General features: G+C 37.8%; 1 protein-coding gene across 1 annotated transcript; it reads left to right on the forward strand.

Moving 5' to 3' along the window:
* The first annotated feature begins 1,094 nt into the window (after positions 1-1,094).
* Positions 1,095-20,915, forward strand: LOC121387792 (COP9 signalosome complex subunit 8-like). Its single transcript, XM_041519000.1, has 7 exons — positions 1,095-1,172; positions 3,296-3,366; positions 4,756-4,804; positions 5,917-6,046; positions 7,305-7,412; positions 10,023-10,085; positions 18,610-20,915. Exons 1-7 carry the CDS (start codon positions 1,107-1,109, stop codon positions 18,687-18,689), a joined length of 567 nt encoding a protein of 188 aa, XP_041374934.1. The 5' UTR covers positions 1,095-1,106; the 3' UTR covers positions 18,690-20,915.

The raw sequence follows: 20,915 nt of genomic DNA on the forward strand, positions 1-20,915 counted from the left end.
GGAAAAAAGCATGTAATTTTGTATCAGCTGCCATTTTGACTTTTTATGGAATATTCTTCAAGTTGGGTGAAAGAATAGGACTTAATCTAACAACGTCATAACATGTTATGATAAAAAAGCAAACGTGATGACGTCATATTTTTTTAATTTATATTATTATTAAAATTATTATTTTAATGATACCACTAGAGATCATTGATTTCATATTAATTGTGTCACATACTTTGGAGCCTTTCACCTCTCTTGAAGAGTATTCCATAAACAAGCAACATGGCAGACGGCAGAAAACTGCATGTATTTTTCCCTATGCAATCTCAGCAAAGACAATATCGGCGACATCGTTGCAGTCTCGTGTGTGGAATCTGTATATTTGTAGTGGGTTTTTTTGCGATTTGTGTCTGGACAAACTTTGGAGGAAATCTAACGGCAATTAAGGGTAGGAGAGTAATTTTTTTGTAGTTGTTAACAATTTGGTTCGGACAATGGTGACTTTCTCAAACCTTTGTGTTTGTCGAACACTGATGATGCTGAACTTTTATTGACAGTCACATATGCAAATTTGGCAGTGCTATAGAAATGTACTCCCCACAATACAACAATAACCAGTTACCTGTATTAAAGAAGCAAGTGTCAATGTGAACACATAACTGTGTATGATAACAAAATGATTTTATGACAATCAATTGAATTGTTTTAATCAACAGATTGATGAATGGGTCCGATGAATCGTCAATCCAGGTACATTTTAATCATTTCCATTTGCGCTGAATGGATAGTTATATCCATATATAAATAAATGAAATACTAAAGAATTCATAAAATATCAGATTGTTCAAAAGATCCAAATATTAACTTAGTACAACTTCAAAAACATCAAATACTTCTTTGTTTACATGTGCTTCCTGTAACCTCTGACCTGCAAAGCGGTAAATATCTTTCACATTTTCATTGATCAATAATGATTAAAAATTGCATTTGTTTACAGATAATGATTTAAAAATAGTTTAATGCGCTTTTCATTATGTTTATAGATACATTTATTTTTTGAAAATAATTTAAAACAATTAACAAGATTTGTTTTCCGCGTCTATCAAACCGGAAGTAAAATGGCGTTGGAAGAACATGTGAATTTTGTTCACTTGCTAAATGACTTAGAAAATCAAGAATTAGAGGTTGTAAACAAGTAAATTAAGCTGCCTTTTGGTACCAACTATCTTATAAAAGACTGACATGTTTTTTATAGGCCTTGTCTTTTAAGTAGGATGTAGTCGTCAGTCTAAATAATCCAAAGCCGTCCCCAATCAAAAACCGTACCATTAAAAAAAGAAAAGAAAAGTAATTTAAAAAAATAAATAAAATTGGGGGATCTCTTAATAAAAATTGTGTTAGTACAATCTTTGATTAAGTTATATTTCATTCCAGAAGAAGCCTTGATCAACAATTTACGATAGTGCAGGGACTATAATTTGTAGTTGTAAATGTGGAATTATTATATACAGTGCTGTCCGGTGTATCGGCGCACCTAAGCTTTCAAGGACCAGTTTCTATGTGAACATTGTGAAATATTTAATAAAATGCGTCTCTCACCAATGAAGAAGTGCATAATCTGAAATACACTACAAACTGTTTTATGTCTGTAGTAAATAAACATTTTAAAATGGTGCATAAATATAGGCACCCCCTTGTATCCAAAATGATTTGCATGTCCGGTGATTCGGCGCAGTAGATGTAGATCGTTGACCCCGCTATTTATAAACCGCCCATGACCTCACTTTTAGCCTATAAACGCTACACTATTGTGCCAGAATTATTTTAGTACTTTTTTGTTTTGTCTTGTTAAAAATATTACTATGAAAATGAACGATCACATATGACCTATCTCATGATCAGTTTCGGAATCGTTTTCTTGAGTGGCACAGTACTGCAGATGCATACATGTTCATTGTCATGCATGGCTAAGATGCCTACATGGATTTTATTTTTCTCGGGTAGATTGTGCACACACGTGGATCTTATTTCGCTTTTATTTTTTATAACAATGTGACAATTGTGAAATGGAATGACTGTCAATTAAGGTGTAAAATTTTCGTTTTGTTTGCATTTGCCTGTGTTTTCTTTTTTGGTTTAAATAAAAAAATAACCCAACAAAAATAATTACATTTATACTGTTTACTATAATTTTTAAAATGCGGGAAAGGTGTTTTTAGACTGGTTTTAACATTCTTAATATCAATAAGGATGACCTACTTCGCGTTTATAAACACGAAAACAGGTGAATGATTTATTTTGAAATTATTATATAATTATTGATAATTCTAAAAAAAAAAATTAATTGCACCCTTAAAAATAAATATGTTGATACTTGATTAACCATTGAAAAAGGAATTGTACTTTAATTCGTTAAAAACTCAGACAACATGACAACTTCCTAAGCATACTCATGCAAAATACCAAGTGCGCCGAATCACTGGACACTGTTGTATAATTTTAGGAGCGGGACCTAGCCCAGTGAACCGAGTGGTAAAGTGATCACATGATGTGTAGAATTGATCCTTGTCAGTGTACCCATTGAGCTACCATCGACGTCCCAAACCGTGTTCACCTAACAACAAAAACACGAATACAGTATTTACGGAAATACTATATTCTACATTTTTCAGCTACGATATGTGAAACAAAATAGATTGCAAACAATTAACGTAAAAAATCAATAAATCAAACAAATCCATTCTAGTAAATAAAAGTGAAACACCCTCCAATAAACAGTAAAGAGTGTGTCGTTGTTTTTAACTGCGTTCAGGTGCATGCATTTGCAATAGGTATCGTATCGTGCATCTGTGATTCGTCATTTCCATTTTTACGGCTTAGAAGAATTGAAAATGTGTTGTGTCTTGTACATGTAGGGGGGCGGGACGTAGCCCACAGTGGTACAGCGTTCGCTCGATGTGCGGTCAGTGTGGGATTGATCTAGCCAGTGCACCACGACTGGTATATCAAAGGCCGTGGTATGTACTATCCTGTCTGTGGGATGGTGCATATAAAAGATCCCTTGCTGCTAATCGGAAGAGTAGCCCATGAAGTGGCGACAGCAGGTTTCCTCTCTCAATATCTGTGTGGTCCTTAACCATATGTTTGATGCCATGTAACCGTAAATAAAATGTGTTAAGTGTGTTGTTAAATAAAACATGTCTTTCTTTTTTTTGTACATGTAGGGTACATGTATTGCAGTACTCTCAGAAAGCTTTTTTTTAAATGGGTATCACATACTATTTAATTATTTATGTATTTATTTCAGGCTCCTAGTGGTGTGGCCACAGCACAGGTGTATGGTCAGCTCCTCACACTTTACCTCCTGTTCAACGACACGTAAGAAGTATTTTAACATTGCCACTCTGAGACTTTTATTAGTACCCTAGTGGTCCAACCGGAGGAGACTGTAGGTTTTGACTCGATCCATCTATCCTTGAGGTGGGACGTAGCTCAGTGGTAAAGTGCTCACCTGATACACGGTCGATCTAGGATCAATCCCCATTGGTGGACCCATTGGGTTATTTCTCGTTCCAGCCAATGCACCATGACTGGTATATCAGAAGTCATGGTATGTGCTATCTTGTGTGTGGGATGGTGCATATAAAAGATCCCTTGCTACTAATTTTAAAAATGGAGCAGGTTTTCTCTCTTATGACTGTGTCTAAATGACCATCTATTTTACATACAATAGCCGATGGTTAACAGATCATTGTGCTCTAGTGGTGTTATTAAACAAAACAAACTTTAACTGTCTTAGCGCTTTTGCTCTTACAAAACATAATATGGGAAGAGGTGTAAAATGTCTTGTTTCAGGCCTCTTCATTGGGAAATGGGATCAGTTCATGTCAGTGGCCCATTGGGCTATATCCTGTTCCAGCCAGTGCACCACAATTGGTATATCAAAGGCTGTGGTATGTACCATCCTGTCTGTGGGATGGTGCATATAAAAGATTCCTTGCTACTAATAGAAAAATGTAGCAGGTTTTCTCTCTAAGACTATTAGTATTATGTGAAAATTGTCAAATGTTTGACATCCAATAGCCTATGATTAATAAATCAATATGATCTAGTTGTGTCATTAAACAAAACAAAACCTCTTCTTCTTCATTGGGAAATAACCATTGCTCTCTGATACTAATTCCAGGACAGGGCTTCTAGAACATGGTAGCCCCACTCCCATGGCTAGTGATATTCAGTGTTGGGCTAGTAAATAACTACTATTGCCATGCCTGATGGCTAGTGAAAAAAAGTTGCAGTTAAGTCTATTTTGTAAATACAAATATCCTGCCCCCACCTCAACCCCCAGTGTTTTAAGCTCTGTCTCCCTCTTTAGGTGACATATCTGATTATTACTATTATTTAGTAAAATTGTATTAACTTAAAGTAAAGTAGGGCTAGCAAATTTTTCATTGTGGCTAGTAAATTTGTTACGTCACTGATCCCATGGCTAGTGGATTTTATAAAAAAAATTCTGGAAGCCCTGCAGGAAAATGGTTCCACGCATTTGAAAGATAAGCATCATAATAAAACATCCTAAAGCAAAATGACGAAAGGCGAGTACACTTTCCATCTTGGTCGAGTATTAGGTGGACATGAGCAGCTGCTGGTCTTTCATGGAGAGGCCTGTGTGTTGTGTTTAGTAATTATTGAACAACCACCAAGTAACCCAAGTTGCGAATTACATAAAACATGTTTAACTGACATAATATTTACCTTTTCTTACAGATGTAATGCCAAGTTAGTATGGAAGAGAACACCAGCTCAGCTAAAAAGTGTGAGTTTGATATTATTTTGTAGCTATGAAATACATGTACAGTACACAAACCAACAGTAAAGTCAACTAGACACAGGTGGCCATTAGAAAGTTTAGAATGTTTTGCTGGCTATGAATACAGTACACAAACCAATAATAAAGTCAACTAGACACAGGTGGCTAATAGAAAGTTTAGAGTGTTTTGCTGGCTATGAATACAGTACACAAACCAATAATAAAGTCAACTAGACACAGGTGGCTAATAGAAAGTTTAGAGTGTTTTGCTGGCTATGAATACAGTACACAAACCAATAATAAAGTCAACTAGACACAGGTGGCTAATAGAAAGTTTAGAGTGTTTTGCTGGCTATGAATACAGTACACAAACCAATAATAAAGTCAACTAGACACAGGTGGCTAATAGAAAGTTTAGAGTGTTTTGCTGGCTATGAATACAGTACACAAACCAATAATAAAGTCAACTAGACACAGGTGGCTAATAGAAAGTTTAGAGTGTTTTGCTGGCTATGAATACAGTACACAAACCAACAATTTAAGAGCAGTAATATAAGTAATACTTTATAGACATTTGTCTCAAATCTTCTGCATTGCTGTTAAAAAAGTTATGATGCTATTCTGATTAGGAGTCTTATTTTTAGACTAATTTCCAGAATTGATTCTGGTTTTTTAGCTTTTGCCTTAAGCTTAAAATTTGAGAAGCCAACATTGCTTTCCATTCCACAAAATGAATTTTGAGTCTTGGATTGGGTTTCCATCATCCTAACCAGTTTTGCACTATGGGCACATCAAAGCCCATGACATGTGCTGTCCTGACTGGCAAAGTGCAAGTAAAAGATGCCTTGCTGTTGATGGAAATGTGTGCTATAGTCCTTCCCAGCCTCCTTGAACATTGTTTTTTGTAAATAATTTCAGTTTGATTTGATGTCAGAAAAACCACATAATTTTTACTGAAATTTAAAAAACAGTTGGCTCATAAATAGCTTGTGGTAAATACCATAGTAAGAAAATGAAATGACAGTCAGAATTAAAAAATGTTTGCTATTCAGTGGCCAATGATTAATTAATGTCTTCTAGTGTGTCAATGAGGAAAACAAACTTGACTTTGATTTCAGTCGAACCCGGAACTGGCGTTAATCTGGGCCATTGGACAGAAGATGATACAGCGAGAATATCCGGCTGTCTATGACACAATAAAGAAGGAATGGCCAGACTATCTGAAACCATTCATGACAGCCATGTTGGGTAAGTCCATTATATTGAGTGGGTCCACTGATCAGTAGGGTCGAATTTACACAGCCTTTTTGTCTTATACGCACTTATAATGTAGATATGCCTTTGTTTAAGAAAACCGGCCTCGGTGGTGTCGTTGCAGGCCATCGGTCTACAGGTTGGTAGGTACTGGGTTCGGATCCCAGTCGAGGCATGGGTTTTTAATCCAGATACCGACTCCAAACCCTGAGTGAGTGCTCCGCAAGGCTCAGTGGGTAGGTGTAAACCACTTGCACCGACCAGTGATCCATAACTGGTTCAACAAAGGCCATGGTTTGTGCTATTCTGCCTGTGGGAAGCGCAAATAAAAGATCCCTTGCTGCTAATCGGAAGATTAGCCCATGTAGTGGCGATAGCGGGTTTCCTCTCAAAATCTGTGTGGTCCTTAACCATATGTCTGATGCCATATAACTGTAAATAAAATGTGTTGAGTGCGTCGTTAAATAAAACTTTCTTTCTTTGTTTAAGAAAAGCAAGCTTCGTAAACATTGGCCATCATTTTGTGTTATCTCATCTGCTACATGTACGTTATACCATGGAGTAACCAGACTCACAAATGTGTCACAACATACATGTTGGGCAAGTCCATTATTCAATTAAGGTTCAAGCACACTGTCCTGGGCACACATCTCAGCTATCTGGGCAGTCTATCCAGGACAGCAAGTTAGTTGTTAGTTACCCATTGAGTTGTTAAAACTTGATCTGGGTAGGAGCCAGTACCAGGTTGTGAACTTAGTACCTACCAGCCTTATGTCTGATGGCTTAACCACGACACCACCGAGGTCATCTGTGGAGTGGTCATACTATCTGAAACTATGATATCCATGTTGGATGAGTCCATTTTGTTGGGTTGAGGTGTCAGTCATATTAGTATTTCATTCCTTTTCTCTATTGGCTATTATTGGTAGATGTACAATGTACGGCAAAGCATATATATTATACTTCAGTGACACTGCACTCTGTCGAAACTGACATCTGTTTAATCTGGATTTTCATGTAAATCAGCACAATTGTAGAGTCTCGACCAGTAACAATAGGGAACATTTTGTTCAGTATCACGACGCAAATTTCAGAGATCACTACACAATTTTAAAACATTAAACAATAGTTGCTAATCAATTTTTAATTGACTATAAATATCACCAATCAAGATTTTGAAAACACAGTGTTCCTTGGTGATAGCTTGGGTAAAATCTGTCCACGTATGTTGTAATATTTATTTTTATTTTAGAAACAACACGTAAAAGAGCCTTTGATTTAATAGGACTGGCGTATGCGTCAATAAATGTTGATGTGCTTGCCCCGTTTGTCGGACTACCTGCATCAGAAGCTGTACAGAGTGAGTATATTGAGTATTAATACAAGTTGTAGAAAACCTGAAAAGTCGTAGAATTAACAATTGTCATTTTCAAGGCCTGAAAAGTCATGGAATTTTGAATTGGGCTACGTAAAGTTATGGAATGTGATGTTGAACTGAGCCAAGGAAAGTTAAGGGATTTTAAGCAGGTTTATAGAAAGGTATGGAAAGTTAAGGGATTTTAAGCAGGTTTATAGAAAGGTATGGAAAGTTAAGGAATTTTAAGCAGGTTTATAGAAAGGTATGGAAAGTTAAGGGATTTTAAGCAGGTTTATAGAAAGGTATGGAAAGTTAAGGGATTTTAAGCAGGTTTATAGAAAGGTATGGAAAGTAATAAATAAAATTGTTGATAAATGAGTTCACATTAAAGGCGCAGACCTAGTTTCAACTCGTGAAAATGGACACTAAGTTTGGTTACAAACCTCCTAGTTTCAACTCGTGAAAATAGACACTAAGTTTGGTTACAAACCTTCTAGTTTCAACTCGTGAAAATAGACACTAAGTTTGGTTACAAACCTCCTAGTTTCAACTCGTGAAAATAGACACTAAGTTTGGTTACAAACCTCCTAGTTTCAACTCGTGAAAATAGACACTAAGTTTGGTTACAAACCTCCTAGTTTCAACTCGTGAAAATAGACACTAAGTTTGGTTACAAACCTGTAACTCACTTGGATAAAGTTACAATATGGACACTGAGTTTAGTTAATCTACAAACCTGTAACTCACTTGGATAAAGTTACAATATGGACACTGAGTTTAGTTAATCTACAAACCTGTAACTCACTTGGATAAAGTTATAACATGGACACTGAGTTTAGTTAATCTACAAAGCTGTAACTCACTTGGATAAAGTTACAACATGGACACTGAGTTTAGTTAATCTACAAACCTGTAACTCACTTGGATAAAGTTACAACATGGACACTGAGTTTAGTTAATCTACAAACCTGTAACTCACTTGGATAAAGTTACAACATGGACACTGAGTTTAGTTAATCTACAAACCTGTAACTCACTTGGATAAAGTTGCAACATGGACACTGAGTTTAGTTAATCTACAAACCTGTAACTCACTTGGATAAAGTTGCAACATGGACACTGAGTTTAGTTAATCTACAAACCTGTAACTCACTTGGATAAAGTTGCAACATGGACACTGAGTTTAGTTAATCTACAAACCTGTAACTCACTTGGATAAAGTTGCAACATGGACACTGAGTTTAGTTAATCTACAAACCTGTAACTCACTTGGATAAAGTTGCAACATGGACACTGAGTTTAGTTAATCTACAAACCTGTAACACACTTGGATAAAGTTACAACAGAGTGAAACAAGAGTCTGTGACATTAAAACCAGAAAATATCCTTAAAAAATAGACTAGAACTAAAATCAATTAATCACTACTTCTCAGACGCACGTGCGTTTTTAAAAATATGAAAAATGCATTTTGTGATACTAGAAATAACAGGATGACCAGAAACACTTCGGTTGTGTGGAAATGGATAATCTAAACAATAAAATATAAGTAATGTTTGATTTCAGTGATCATAAACAAATCTAATAGTGAAAAATATGCTGTAGTGTTTAAAAACTAGGGTCTGTCCCTTTAAGGCAAATATTATTATTAGATTATATTGATAATTGTGAAAAAATACTTGAAAATGGTATGTGCTGTTCTGTTTGTGAGAAAATGTAAATACAGGATTCCTTGCTGTTGGTGAAGAATGTAGTGGTTTTCTTCTGAAGACTGTACATCTCACAATTACCAAAGGTTCGACATTCAATGATTAGCCGAGGATTAATTCTTCATTGTTCTTTAGTGGTGTTGTACCATAAAACAAACTTTAACGTTTTTGATTGAATGATTACTGACTTTAAAATTTACTGCACATGAGCTATCACCTAATCAAAACAATTACTGGAGACTTTTTGTTCAGCTGATAGTTCTTGTGTGTGTGGGCAATTTTGTTGAGTTTTCATGATGAAAGATCTCGCTACATGAGCTGAATTCACCAAGCGACCAATAGAAACATGAATTGTGTCAGGCGAGCATGGCGTGATCCAGTGGTAAAGCGCTCGCCTGATGTATTGTCAGTCTAGGATCGATCCTCGTCAGTGGGACCATTCAGCTATTTCTCATTCCAGCCAGTGCACCACGACTGGTATATCAAAGGCTGTGATATGTGTTGTCCTGTCTGTGGGATGGTGAATATAAAAGATCTCTTGCTACTAATGGAAAAATATAGCGGGTTTCCTATGCAAGACTGTCAGAATTATTAAAAAACCCCATTAGCTGATGATTAATAAATCAATGTGCTCTAACAAAACAAAACAAACAAAACAGATTAGTACCATTATGACAGTTGTAAGCAAGCTTGCTAAGCACTATTGCTATGATCCAGCAGCTGAGCAAAAACGTCCTAAGTAACATTTTTGTTCCACTGATAGTTCTCGCATGCGGTAGGTTAAGAAACCAACCATAGGACCTGGTGTGTTAGTTGATTTTTCTGTTGTCTTGTTCTGTACATGTATTGTTACACATCACTGCCAGTCTGAGAGTGGTTAATAAAAACATGTTCTCTTTTTCACAGCTGCAGTTTCTAAGGGCTGGAAAATAGATGCTAAGTCGCAGGTTGTTACACCTAAAAAACCTGGTAAGCATGCCTACATTCATTAGTTCCTTACTAGTGTCGTCTCCATCCTTTTGTTGGCAGTGGGACTTAGCACAGTGGTAAAGCACTCACTTGGTGCACGGGCGGTCTAGGATCGATCACTGTCAGTGGGTCCATTGGGCTATTTCTCGTTCTAACCAGTGCACCATGACTGGTATATCAAAGGCTGTGGTATGTGCTATCCTGTCTGTGGGATGGTGTATGTAAAATATCCCTTGCTACTAATAGGAATATTTGGTGTGTTTCTTTTATATGTCGAAGTAACCAAATGTTTCACATTCAATAGCCGATGATTAATCAGTGTGCTCTAGTGGTGTCATTAAACAAAACAAACTTCAGCTGTCTGTCTGTCCCACATACATGTATAGTTTTCCCGGAAGTTTTTTCATAATTCCTCAAGATATTAATGAGCTGAAATTTTGTGTATAGCTTTATTATGAACTGTTAAAGATGAGGTTTGACTTTCATAGCAATTTAATAATTTTTCACAGACTTATGGCCCTTGAACTTAGGCAATGTGAAAACTGGTTTTCCGGACTTCCTTTTTAAGAATGCCTTGAGATATTAAACTGAAATTTTGTATTTATATTGTTACTGATCAAGTTTAACTTCATGGTGTTATAAAACCGTGTTCTGGGTTGGGGTGTTATTAAACAAGGTACTGGGGTGTTATTAAACCGTGTTCTGGGGTGTTATTAAACAAGATACTGGGGTGTTATTAAACCGTGTTCTGAGGTGCTATTAAACTGTTCTGTGGTGTCATTAAACAAGGTGATGGGGTGTTATTAAACAAGGGATGGGGTGTTATTAAACAAGGTGATGTGGTGTTATTAAACAAGGTGCTGGGGTATTATTAGACAAGGTGCTGGGGTGTTATTAGACAAGATTCTGGGGTGTTATTAAACTGTTCTGGGGTGTCATTAAACAAGGTGCTGGGTTGTTATTAAACAAGATGCTGGGGTATTATTAAACAAGGTGATGGGGTGTTATTAGACAAGGTGATGGGGTGTTATTAGACAAGATATTAGACAAGATGTTGGGGTGTTATTAAACAAGGTAATGGGGTGTTATTAAACCGTATTCTGGGGTGTTATTAAACAAGGTGCTGGGGTGTTATTAAACCATGTTGTGGGGTGTTATTAAACAAGGTGCTGGGGTGTTATTAAACCGTGTTCTGGGGTGTTATTAAACTGTGTTCTGGGAGTTTCATTAAACACGGTCATGGGGTGTTATTAGACAAGATGTTGGGGTGTTATTAAACAAGGTGATGGGGTGTTATTAGACAAAGTGATGGGGTGTTATTAGACAAGATATTAGACAAGATGTTGGGGTGTTATTAAACAAGGTAATGGGGTGTTATTAAACAAGGTAATGGAGTGTTCTTAAACTGTTCTGGGGTGTCATTAAACACAGTGATGGGTGTTATTAAACAAGGTGATGGGGTGTTATTAAACAAGGTGATGTAGTGTTATTAAACAAGGTGATGGGTGTTATTAAACTGTGTTCTGGGGTGTTATTAAACAAGGTGCTGGGGTGTTATTAAACAAGGTGCTGGGGTGTTATTAAACAAGGTGATGGGGTGTTATTAAACAAGGTGATGTGGTGTTATTAAACAAGGTGTTGGGTGTTATTAAACTGGTCTGGGGTGTTATTAAACAAGGTGCTGGGGTGTTATTAGACAAGGTGCTGGGGTGTTATTAAACAAGGTAATGGGGTGTTATTAGACAAGGTGGTGGGGTGTTATTAAACAAGGTGTTGGGTGTTATTAAACTGTGTTCTGGGGTGTTATTAAACAAGGTGCTGGGGTGTTATTAGACAAGGTGCTGGGGTGTTATTAAACAAGGTAATGGGGTGTTATTAGACAAGGTGATGGGGTGTTATTAGACAAGATATTAGACAAGATGTTGGGGTGTTATTAAACAAGGTAATGGGGTGTTATTAAACAAGGTAATGGGGTGTTCTTAAATTGTGTTCTGGGGTGTCATTAAACACAGTGATGGGGTGTTATTAAACAAGGTGATGGGGTGTTATTAAACAAGGTGATGTGGTGTTATTAAACAAGGTGATGGGTGTTATTAAACTGTGTTCTGGGGTGTTATTAAACAAGGTGATGGGTGTTATTAAACTGTGTTCTGGGGTGTTATTAAACAAGGTGCTGTGGTGTTATTAAACAAGATAATGGGGTGTTATTAGACAAGGTGCTGGGGTGTTATTAGACAAGGTGCTGGGGTGTTATTAGACAAGGTAATGGAACGTTACTAAGCAAAGTAATGGGGTGTTATTAAACCAGGTAATGGGTGTTATTAGACATGGTGCTGGGGTGTTATTAAACAAGGTGCTGGGGTGTTATTAAACGGTTCTGGGGTGTTATTAAACAGGTAATGGGGTGTTATTAGACAAGGTGCTGGGGTGTTGTTAAACAAGGTGATGGGGTGTTATTATACCGTGTGATGGGGTGTTATTAAACAAGGTGCTGGAGTGTTATTAGACAAGATTCTGGGGTGTTATTAAACAAGGTGCTGGGGTGTTATTAAACTGTTCTGGGGTGTTATTAAACAAGGTAATGGGGTGTTATTAGACAAGGTGCTGGGGTGTTATTAAACAAGGTGATGGGGTGTTATTAAACCGTGTTCTGGGGTGTTATTAAACAAGGTGCTGGAGTGTTATTAGACAAGATTCTGGGGTGTTATTAAACAAGGTGCTGGGGTGTTATTAAACAAGGTGCTGGGTATTATTAGACAAGGTGCTGGGGTGTTATTAAACAAGGTGATGGGTGTTATTACACAAGGTGATGGGTGTTATTACACAAGGTGATGGGGTGTTATTAAACAAGGTGATGGGTGTTATTAAACAAGGTGATGGGTGTTATTACACAAGGTGCTGGGGTGTTATTAAACAAGGTGATGGGTGTTATTAAACAAGGTGATGGGGTGTTATTAGACAAGGTAATTGAATGTTATTAAGCAAAGTAATGGGGTGTTATTAAACAAGGTGCTGGGGTGTTATTAAACACGGTGATGGGTGTTATTAAACAATGTGCTGGGGTGTTATTAAACAAGGTGATGGGTGTTATTACACAAGGTGCTTGGGTGTTATTAAACAAGGTGCTGGAGTGTTATTAGACAAGATTCTGGGGTGTTATTAAACAAGGTGCTGGGGTGTTATTAAACAAGGTGCTGGGTATTATTAGACAAGGTGCTGGGGTGTTATTAAACAAGGTGATGGGTGTTATTACACAAGGTGATGGGTGTTATTACACAAGGTGATGGGGTGTTATTAAACAAGGTGATGGGTGTTATTAAACAAGGTGATGGGTGTTATTACACACGGTGCTGGGGTGTTATTAAACAAGGTGATGGGTGTTATTAGACAAGATTCTGGGGGTGTTATTAAACAAGGTGCTGGGGTGTTATTAAACAAGGTGCTGGGTATTATTAGACAAGGTGCTGGGGTGTTATTAAACAAGGTGATGGGTGTTATTACACAAGGTGATGGGTGTTATTACACAAGGTGATGGGGTGTTATTAAACAAGGTGATGGGTGTTATTAAACAAGGTGATGGGTGTTATTACACAAGGTGCTGGGGTGTTATTAAACAAGGTGATGGGTGTTATTAAACAAGGTGATGGGGTGTTATTAGACAAGGTAATTGAATGTTATTAAGCAAAGTAATGGGGTGTTATTAAACAAGGTGCTGGGGTGTTATTAAACACGGTGATGGGTGTTATTAAACAATGTGCTGGGGTGTTATTAAACAAGGTGATGGGTGTTATTACACAAGGTGCTTGGGTGTTATTAAACAAGGTGCTGGAGTGTTATTAGACAAGATTCTGGGGTGTTATTAAACAAGGTGCTGGGGTGTTATTAAACAAGGTGCTGGGTATTATTAGACAAGGTGCTGGGGTGTTATTAAACAAGGTGATGGGTGTTATTACACAAGGTGATGGGTGTTATTACACAAGGTGATGGGGTGTTATTAAACAAGGTGATGGGTGTTATTAAACAAGGTGATGGGTGTTATTACACAAGGTGCTGGGGTGTTATTAAACAAGGTGATGGGTGTTATTAGACAAGATTCTGGGGTGTTATTAAACAAGGTGCTGGGGTGTTATTAAACAAGGTGCTGGGTATTATTAGACAAGGTGCTGGGGTGTTATTAAACAAGGTGATGGGTGTTATTACACAAGGTGATGGGTGTTATTACACAAGGTGATGGGGTGTTATTAAACAAGGTGATGGGTGTTATTAAACAAGGTGATGGGTGTTATTACACAAGGTGCTGGGGTGTTATTAAACAAGGTGATGGGTGTTATTAAACAAGGTGATGGGGTGTTATTAGACAAGGTAATTGAATGTTATTAAGCAAAGTAATGGGGTGTTATTAAACAAGGTGCTGGGGTGTTATTAAACACGGTGATGGGTGTTATTAAACAATGTGCTGGGGTGTTATTAAACAAGGTGATGGGTGTTATTACACAAGGTGCTTGGGTGTTATTAAACAAGGTGCTGGGGTGTTATTAAACAAGGTAATGGGGTGTTATTAGACAAGGTGCTGGGGTGTTATTGAACAAGGTGCTGGGGTGTTATTAAACTGTTCTGGGGTGTTATTAAACAAGGTAATGGGGTGTTATTAGACAAGGTGCTGGGGTGTTATTAAACAAGGTGCTGGGGTGTTATTAAACAAGGTGATGGGGTGTTATTAAACCGTGTTCTGGGGTGTTATTAAACAAGGTGCTGGAGTGTTATTAGACAAGATTCTGGGGTGTTATTAAACAAGATGATGGGGTGTTATTAAACAAGGTGCTGAGGTGTTATTAAACAAGGTAATGGGGTGTTATTAAACAAGGTGATGGGGTGTTATTAAACAAGGTAATGGGGTGTTATTAAACAAGGTGATGGGGTGTTATTAAACAAGTTGATGGGGTGTTATTAAACAAGGTGATGGGGTGTTATTAAACCGTGTTCTGGGGTTGTTATTAAACAAGGTGCTGAGGTGTTATTAAACAAGGTAATGGGGTGTTATTAAACAAGGTGCTGGGGTGTTATTAAACTGTTCTGGGGTGTTATTAAACTGTGTTCTGGGGTGTCATTAAACAAGGTGATGTGGTGTTATTAAACAAGGTGATGTGCTGTTATTAAACAAGATGTTGGGGTGTTATTAAACAAGGTGATGGGGTGTTATTAAACAAGTTGCTGGGGTGTTATTAAACCGTGTTCTGGGGTGTTATTAAATTGTGTTCTGGGGTGTCATTAAACATGGTGATGGGGTGTTATTAGACAAGATGTTGGGGTGTTATTAAACAAGGTGATGGGGTGTTATTAAACAAGGTAATGGGGTGTTATTAAACTGTGTTCTGGGGTGTCATTAAACACGGTGATGGGGTGTTATTAAACAAGGTAATGGTGTGTTATTAAACCGTGATCTGGGGTGTTATTAAACTGTGTTCTGGGGTGTTATTAAACAAGGTGCTGGGGTGTTATTAAATCGTGTTCTGGGGTGTTATTAAACTGTCCTGGGGTGTTATTAAACTGTGATCTGGGGTGTTATTAAACAGTGTTCTGGGGTGTTATTAAATAAGGTGCTGGAGTGTTATTAAACAAGGTGATGGGGTGTTATTAAACAAGGTAATGGGGTGTTATTAAACAAAGTGATGTGGTGTTATTAAACCGTGTTCTGGGGTGTTATTAAACAAGGTGCTGGAGTGTTATTAAACAAGGTAATGGGGTGTTATTAAACAAGGTAATATGGTGTTATTAAACAAAGTGATGTGGTGTTATTAAACAAAGTGATGGGGTGTTATTAAACAAGGTGATATGGTGTTATTAAACAAAGTGATGTTGTGTTATTAAACAAGATGTTGGGGTGTTATTAAACAAGGTGATGGGGTATTATTAAACAAGATGTTGGGGTGTTATTAAACAAGGTGATGGGGTGTTATTAAACAAGTTGCTGGGGTGTTATTAAACTGTGTTCTGGGGTGTTATTAAATTGTGTTCTGGGGTGTCATTAAACATGGTGATGGGGTGTTATTAGACAAGATGTTGGGGTGTTATTAAACAAGGTGATGGGGTGTTATTAAACAAGGTTATGGGGTGTTATTAAACCGTGTTCTGGGGTGTTATTAAACACGGTGATGGGGTATTATTAAACACGGTGATGGGGTGTTATTAGACAAGGTGATGGGGTGTTATTAAACCGTGTTCTGGGGTGTTATTAAACAAGGTGCTGAGGTGTTATTAAACAAGGTAATGGGGTGTTATTAAACAAGGTGATGGGGTGTTATTAAACAAGGTAATGGGGTGTTATTAAACAAGGTGATGGGGTGTTATTAAACAAGTTGATGGGGTGTTATTAAACAAGGTGATGGGGTGTTATTAAACCGTGTTCTGGGGTTGTTATTAAACAAGGTGCTGAGGTGTTATTAAACAAGGTAATGGGGTGTTATTAAACAAGGTGCTGGGGTGTTATTAAACTGTTCTGGGGTGTTATTAAACTGTGTTCTGGGGTGTCATTAAACAAGGTGATGTGGTGTTATTAAACAAGGTGATGTGCTGTTATTAAACAAGATGTTGGGGTGTTATTAAACAAGGTGATGGGGTGTTATTAAACAAGTTGCTGGGGTGTTATTAAACCGTGTTCTGGGGTGTTATTAATTGTGTTCTGGGGTGTCATTAAACATGGTGATGGGGTGTTATTAGACAAGATGTTGGGGTGTTATTAAACAAGGTGATGGGGTGTTATTAAACAAGGTAATGGGGTGTTATTAAACTGTGTTCTGGGGTGTCATTAAACACGGTGATGGGGTGTTATTAAACAAGGTAATGGTGTGTTATTAAACCGTGATCTGGGGTGTTATTAAACTGTGTTCTGGGGTGTTATTAAACAAGGTGCTGGGGTGTTATTAAATCGTGTTCTGGGGTGTTATTAAACTGTCCTGGGGTGTTATTAAACTGTGATCTGGGGTGTTATTAAACAGTGTTCTGGGGTGTTATTAAACAAGGTGCTGGAGTGTTATTAAACAAGGTGATGGGGTGTTATTAAACAAGGTAATGGGGTGTTATTAAACAAAGTGATGTGGTGTTATTAAACCGTGTTCTGGGGTGTTATTAAACAAGGTGCTGGAGTGTTATTAAACAAGGTAATGGGGTGTTATTAAACAAGGTGATATGGTGTTATTAAACAAAGTGATGTGGTGTTATTAAACAAAGTGATGGGGTGTTATTAAACAAGGTGATATGGTGTTATTAAACAAAGTGATGTTGTGTTATTAAACAAGATGTTGGGGTGTTATTAAACAAGGTGATGGGGTATTATTAAACAAGATGTTGGGGTGTTATTAAACAAGGTGATGGGGTGTTATTAAACAAGTTGCTGGGGTGTTATTAAACTGTGTTCTGGGGTGTTATTAAATTGTGTTCTGGGGTGTCATTAAACATGGTGATGGGGTGTTATTAGACAAGATGTTGGGGTGTTATTAAACAAGGTGATGGGGTGTTATTAAACAAGATTATGGGGTGTTATTAAACCGTGTTCTGGGGTGTTATTAAACACGGTGATGGGGTGTTATTAAACAAGGTTATGGGGTGTTATTAAACAAGGTGCTGGGGTGTTATTAAACAAGGTGATGGGGTGTTATTAGACAAGGTGCTGGGGTGTTATTAGACAAGATTCTGGGGTGTTATTAAACAAGTTGCTGGGGTGTTATTAAACAAGGTGCTGGGCTGGGGTGTTATTAAACAAGGTGATGGGTGTTATTAAACAAGGTGATGGGGTGTTATTAAACAAGATTCTGGGGTGTTATTAAACAAGGTGATGGGGTGTTATTAAACTGTGTTCTGGGGTGTCATTAAACATTGTGATGGGGTGTTATTAGACAAGATTCTGGGGTGTTATTAAACAAGGTGCTGGGGTGTTATTAAACAATTTGATGGGGTGTTATTAAACTGTTCTGGGGTGTCATTAAACATGGTGATGGGGTGTTATTAGACAAGATTCTGGGGTGTTATTAAACAAGGTCCTGGGGTGTTATTAAACCGTATTCTGGGGTGTTATTAAACAAGTTGCTGGGGTGTTATTAAACAATGTGCTGGGGTGTTATTAAACAATGTGCTGGGGTGTTATTAAACAAGGTGATGGGTGTTATTACACAAGGTGCTTGGGTGTTATTAAACAAGGTGATGGGGTGTTATTAAACAAGGTGCTGGGGTGTTATTAAACATGGTGCTGGGTGTTATTAAACAAGGTGCTGGGGTGTTATTAAACAATGTGCTGGGATGTTATTTAAGCAATATGTTCTGATGTTAATTGTGTGCTGGTGTCCTTATTGTTAGGTAATGTTATTAAACAATGTGCTAGGGTGTTATCAAACAGTGTTCTGGGGTTATATTTAACAATGTGCTGGGGTGTTTTCAAACAGTGTGTTGGTGTGTTACTAAACAATGTGCTGGGGTGTTACTAAACAATGTGCTGGGGTGTTACTAAACGATTATCTCTCTTTTTTTTCAGACCCCCCTCCGAGCCCGCCCATGATCAGTGAACATCAGCTGGCAGTCCTTACAGACTATGTGTCGTTTTTAGAAAACTAACAATCGGAAATCTGTTGTGATTACAATACGCGCCACACCATCAACACAGATATGACATACATTTACAGTGCACATCATGCTGTGGTAATTAAAATATGACACAATGACACTGATACAAACAAAACATTATTATAGTATGTGATCATGACATGGACATGAAAACACCGAGTATACAAACCCAGAGCCTGCCAGCCGTTAGGTCGATGTCTTCAGCCATGGAGACCGGTCATTTGGTGGCTATCAACACGATGATCCCCGTGACACGTCATATGTTAACACAGTCTTGTGCGGGAACGTAGTTTTTGTGGTGTGTCAATTTCATACAGTCTTGTGTGTGAATGCAGTCTTGTGTGAATCATGTCATCATATGTAACCACAATCATGTGTGAACAGTCTGTGGTGTGTGAATGTAATCTTGTTGTGTGTGAACAGTCTTGTTTGTGAACATATTCTGGTGTATGAACATAATCTGGTGTGTGAACAGTCTTGTGGTGTGTGACCAGTCTTGTGGTGTGTGACAAGTCTTGTGTGTGAATGCAGTCTTAGGTGAATCATGTCATTATGTGAACACTGTCTTTTGTGTGAACAGTTTTGTGGTGATTAAATGGTCTTGTGTGAATGCAGTATTGTGTGTGAGTGCAGTGTCGTGTGAACGTATTTTTGAGTATAACTACTGTTTTGTGTGAACGTAGTTTCATGCAATTAATGCAGTCTTATGTGTGAGAGTATTCTTCTGTCTGAATGTAGCCTTATATGTAAACGTAGTCTTGTGTGTGAAAGTAGTCTTATGTGTTAACATAGTCATGTCATTTATGTGAACAGTCTTTTGTGTGTGAAAACAGTGTCGTGTCATGAATGCAGTGAGTGAATGCAGTGTGAACGCAGTGTGTGAATGCAGTGTGTGAATGCAGTGTGTAATGCAGCGTGTGAATGCAGTGTGTGAACGCAGTGTGTGAACGCAATGTGGAACGCAGTGTTTGTAATGCAGTGTGAACGCAGTGTGTGAATGCAGTGTGTGAACGCAGTGTGTAATGCACTGTGAACGCAGTGTGTAATGCAGTGTGTGAACAGTGTGTAATGCAGTGTGTGTAATGCAGTGTGTGAACGCAGTGTGTAATGCGGTGTGTGAACGCAGTGTGTGAATGCAGTGTGTGAACGCAGTGTGTAATGTGGTGTGTGAACGCAGTGTGTGAACAGTGTAATGCAGTGTGTGAATGCAGTGTGTAATGCGGTGTGTGAATGCAGTGTGTGAACGCAGTGTGTGAACGCGGTGTGTAATGCGGTGTGTGAATGCGGTGTGTGAACGCATTGTGTAACGCAGTGTGTGAACGCAGTGTGTGAATGCAGTGTGTTAACACAGTGTGTGAACGCAGTGTGTGAAGTCTGAACAGCCTTTTGTATGTACACAGCAGGCCTCTGAGAATTGGAAGTTTGCATAATCCAAATTTGGGTTGCGCAATTATTTTTCAGGTAACCCATTTCATTCTGCGTAACCCGTTACAAATATATCATTATGTGAACAGTGACAAATGATAGTGTAACCCGTTACAAATACATCATTATGTGAACAGTGACAAATGATAGTGTAAAATATTGTTAATGTCTCTATTTTATTTTATTTTGGTGAGAACAAAAAATGGGTTACGCACAACTAGACTTGTGCAAATGATGCGTGAGCAAAACGACCAAATTGTGCAATTTTCAGTCCTGCAGTCTTTTATATGAACACAGTTGTATGTGAACATGGTCTTGTATGAATGCAGTCGTATGTGAACATGGTCTTGTATGAATGCAGTCATATGTGAACATGGTCTTGTATGAATGCAGTCGTATGTGAACATGGTCTTGTATGAATGCAGTCTTGAGTGAACTTTGTCAAATGTTAAAACAGACCTGTATGTTAATGCGTTGTTGTGTATGTGTGAATGTAGACGTGTGTGAATGCAGAATTGTATTAACATAGCCTTGTGTGAACTTATCCTCAACAGAGTTGTTTGGATGCAGTTGTGTGTGAACATTATCTCGTATTGTGTACGAAGGCAGTGTTTTATATATGCAGTCTTGTGAGAACACCTTTGTGCGTTATTTTAGTCCTGTGTTCACACAGTTGTGTGTGAATGTAGGACTCGTGTGTGAGACTCATGTGTGAACAGTTTTGTGAAAGCCATGTTGACAGATCAAGGTGTTCATAATAAATATTAATGAATAAAACTCAAGTTCATTGTG

Source organism: Gigantopelta aegis, chromosome 13 (genome assembly GCF_016097555.1).
Source record: "Gigantopelta aegis isolate Gae_Host chromosome 13, Gae_host_genome, whole genome shotgun sequence".
Lineage (NCBI taxonomy): Eukaryota > Metazoa > Mollusca > Gastropoda > Neomphalida > Peltospiridae > Gigantopelta > Gigantopelta aegis.

Bases quoted from the DNA above. Each gene is read 5' to 3' on its own strand.
- LOC121387792 (XM_041519000.1), top strand. From the start codon at position 1,107: ATGGCGTTGGAAGAACATGTGAATTTTGTTCACTTGCTAAATGACTTA. The intron at 3,367-4,755 runs GTAAGAAGTATT...CTTTTCTTACAG, and splicing joins TACCTCCTGTTCAACGACAC to ATGTAATGCCAAGTTAGTAT. The intron at 10,086-18,609 runs GTAAGCATGCCT...CTTTTTTTTCAG, and splicing joins TGTTACACCTAAAAAACCTG to ACCCCCCTCCGAGCCCGCCC.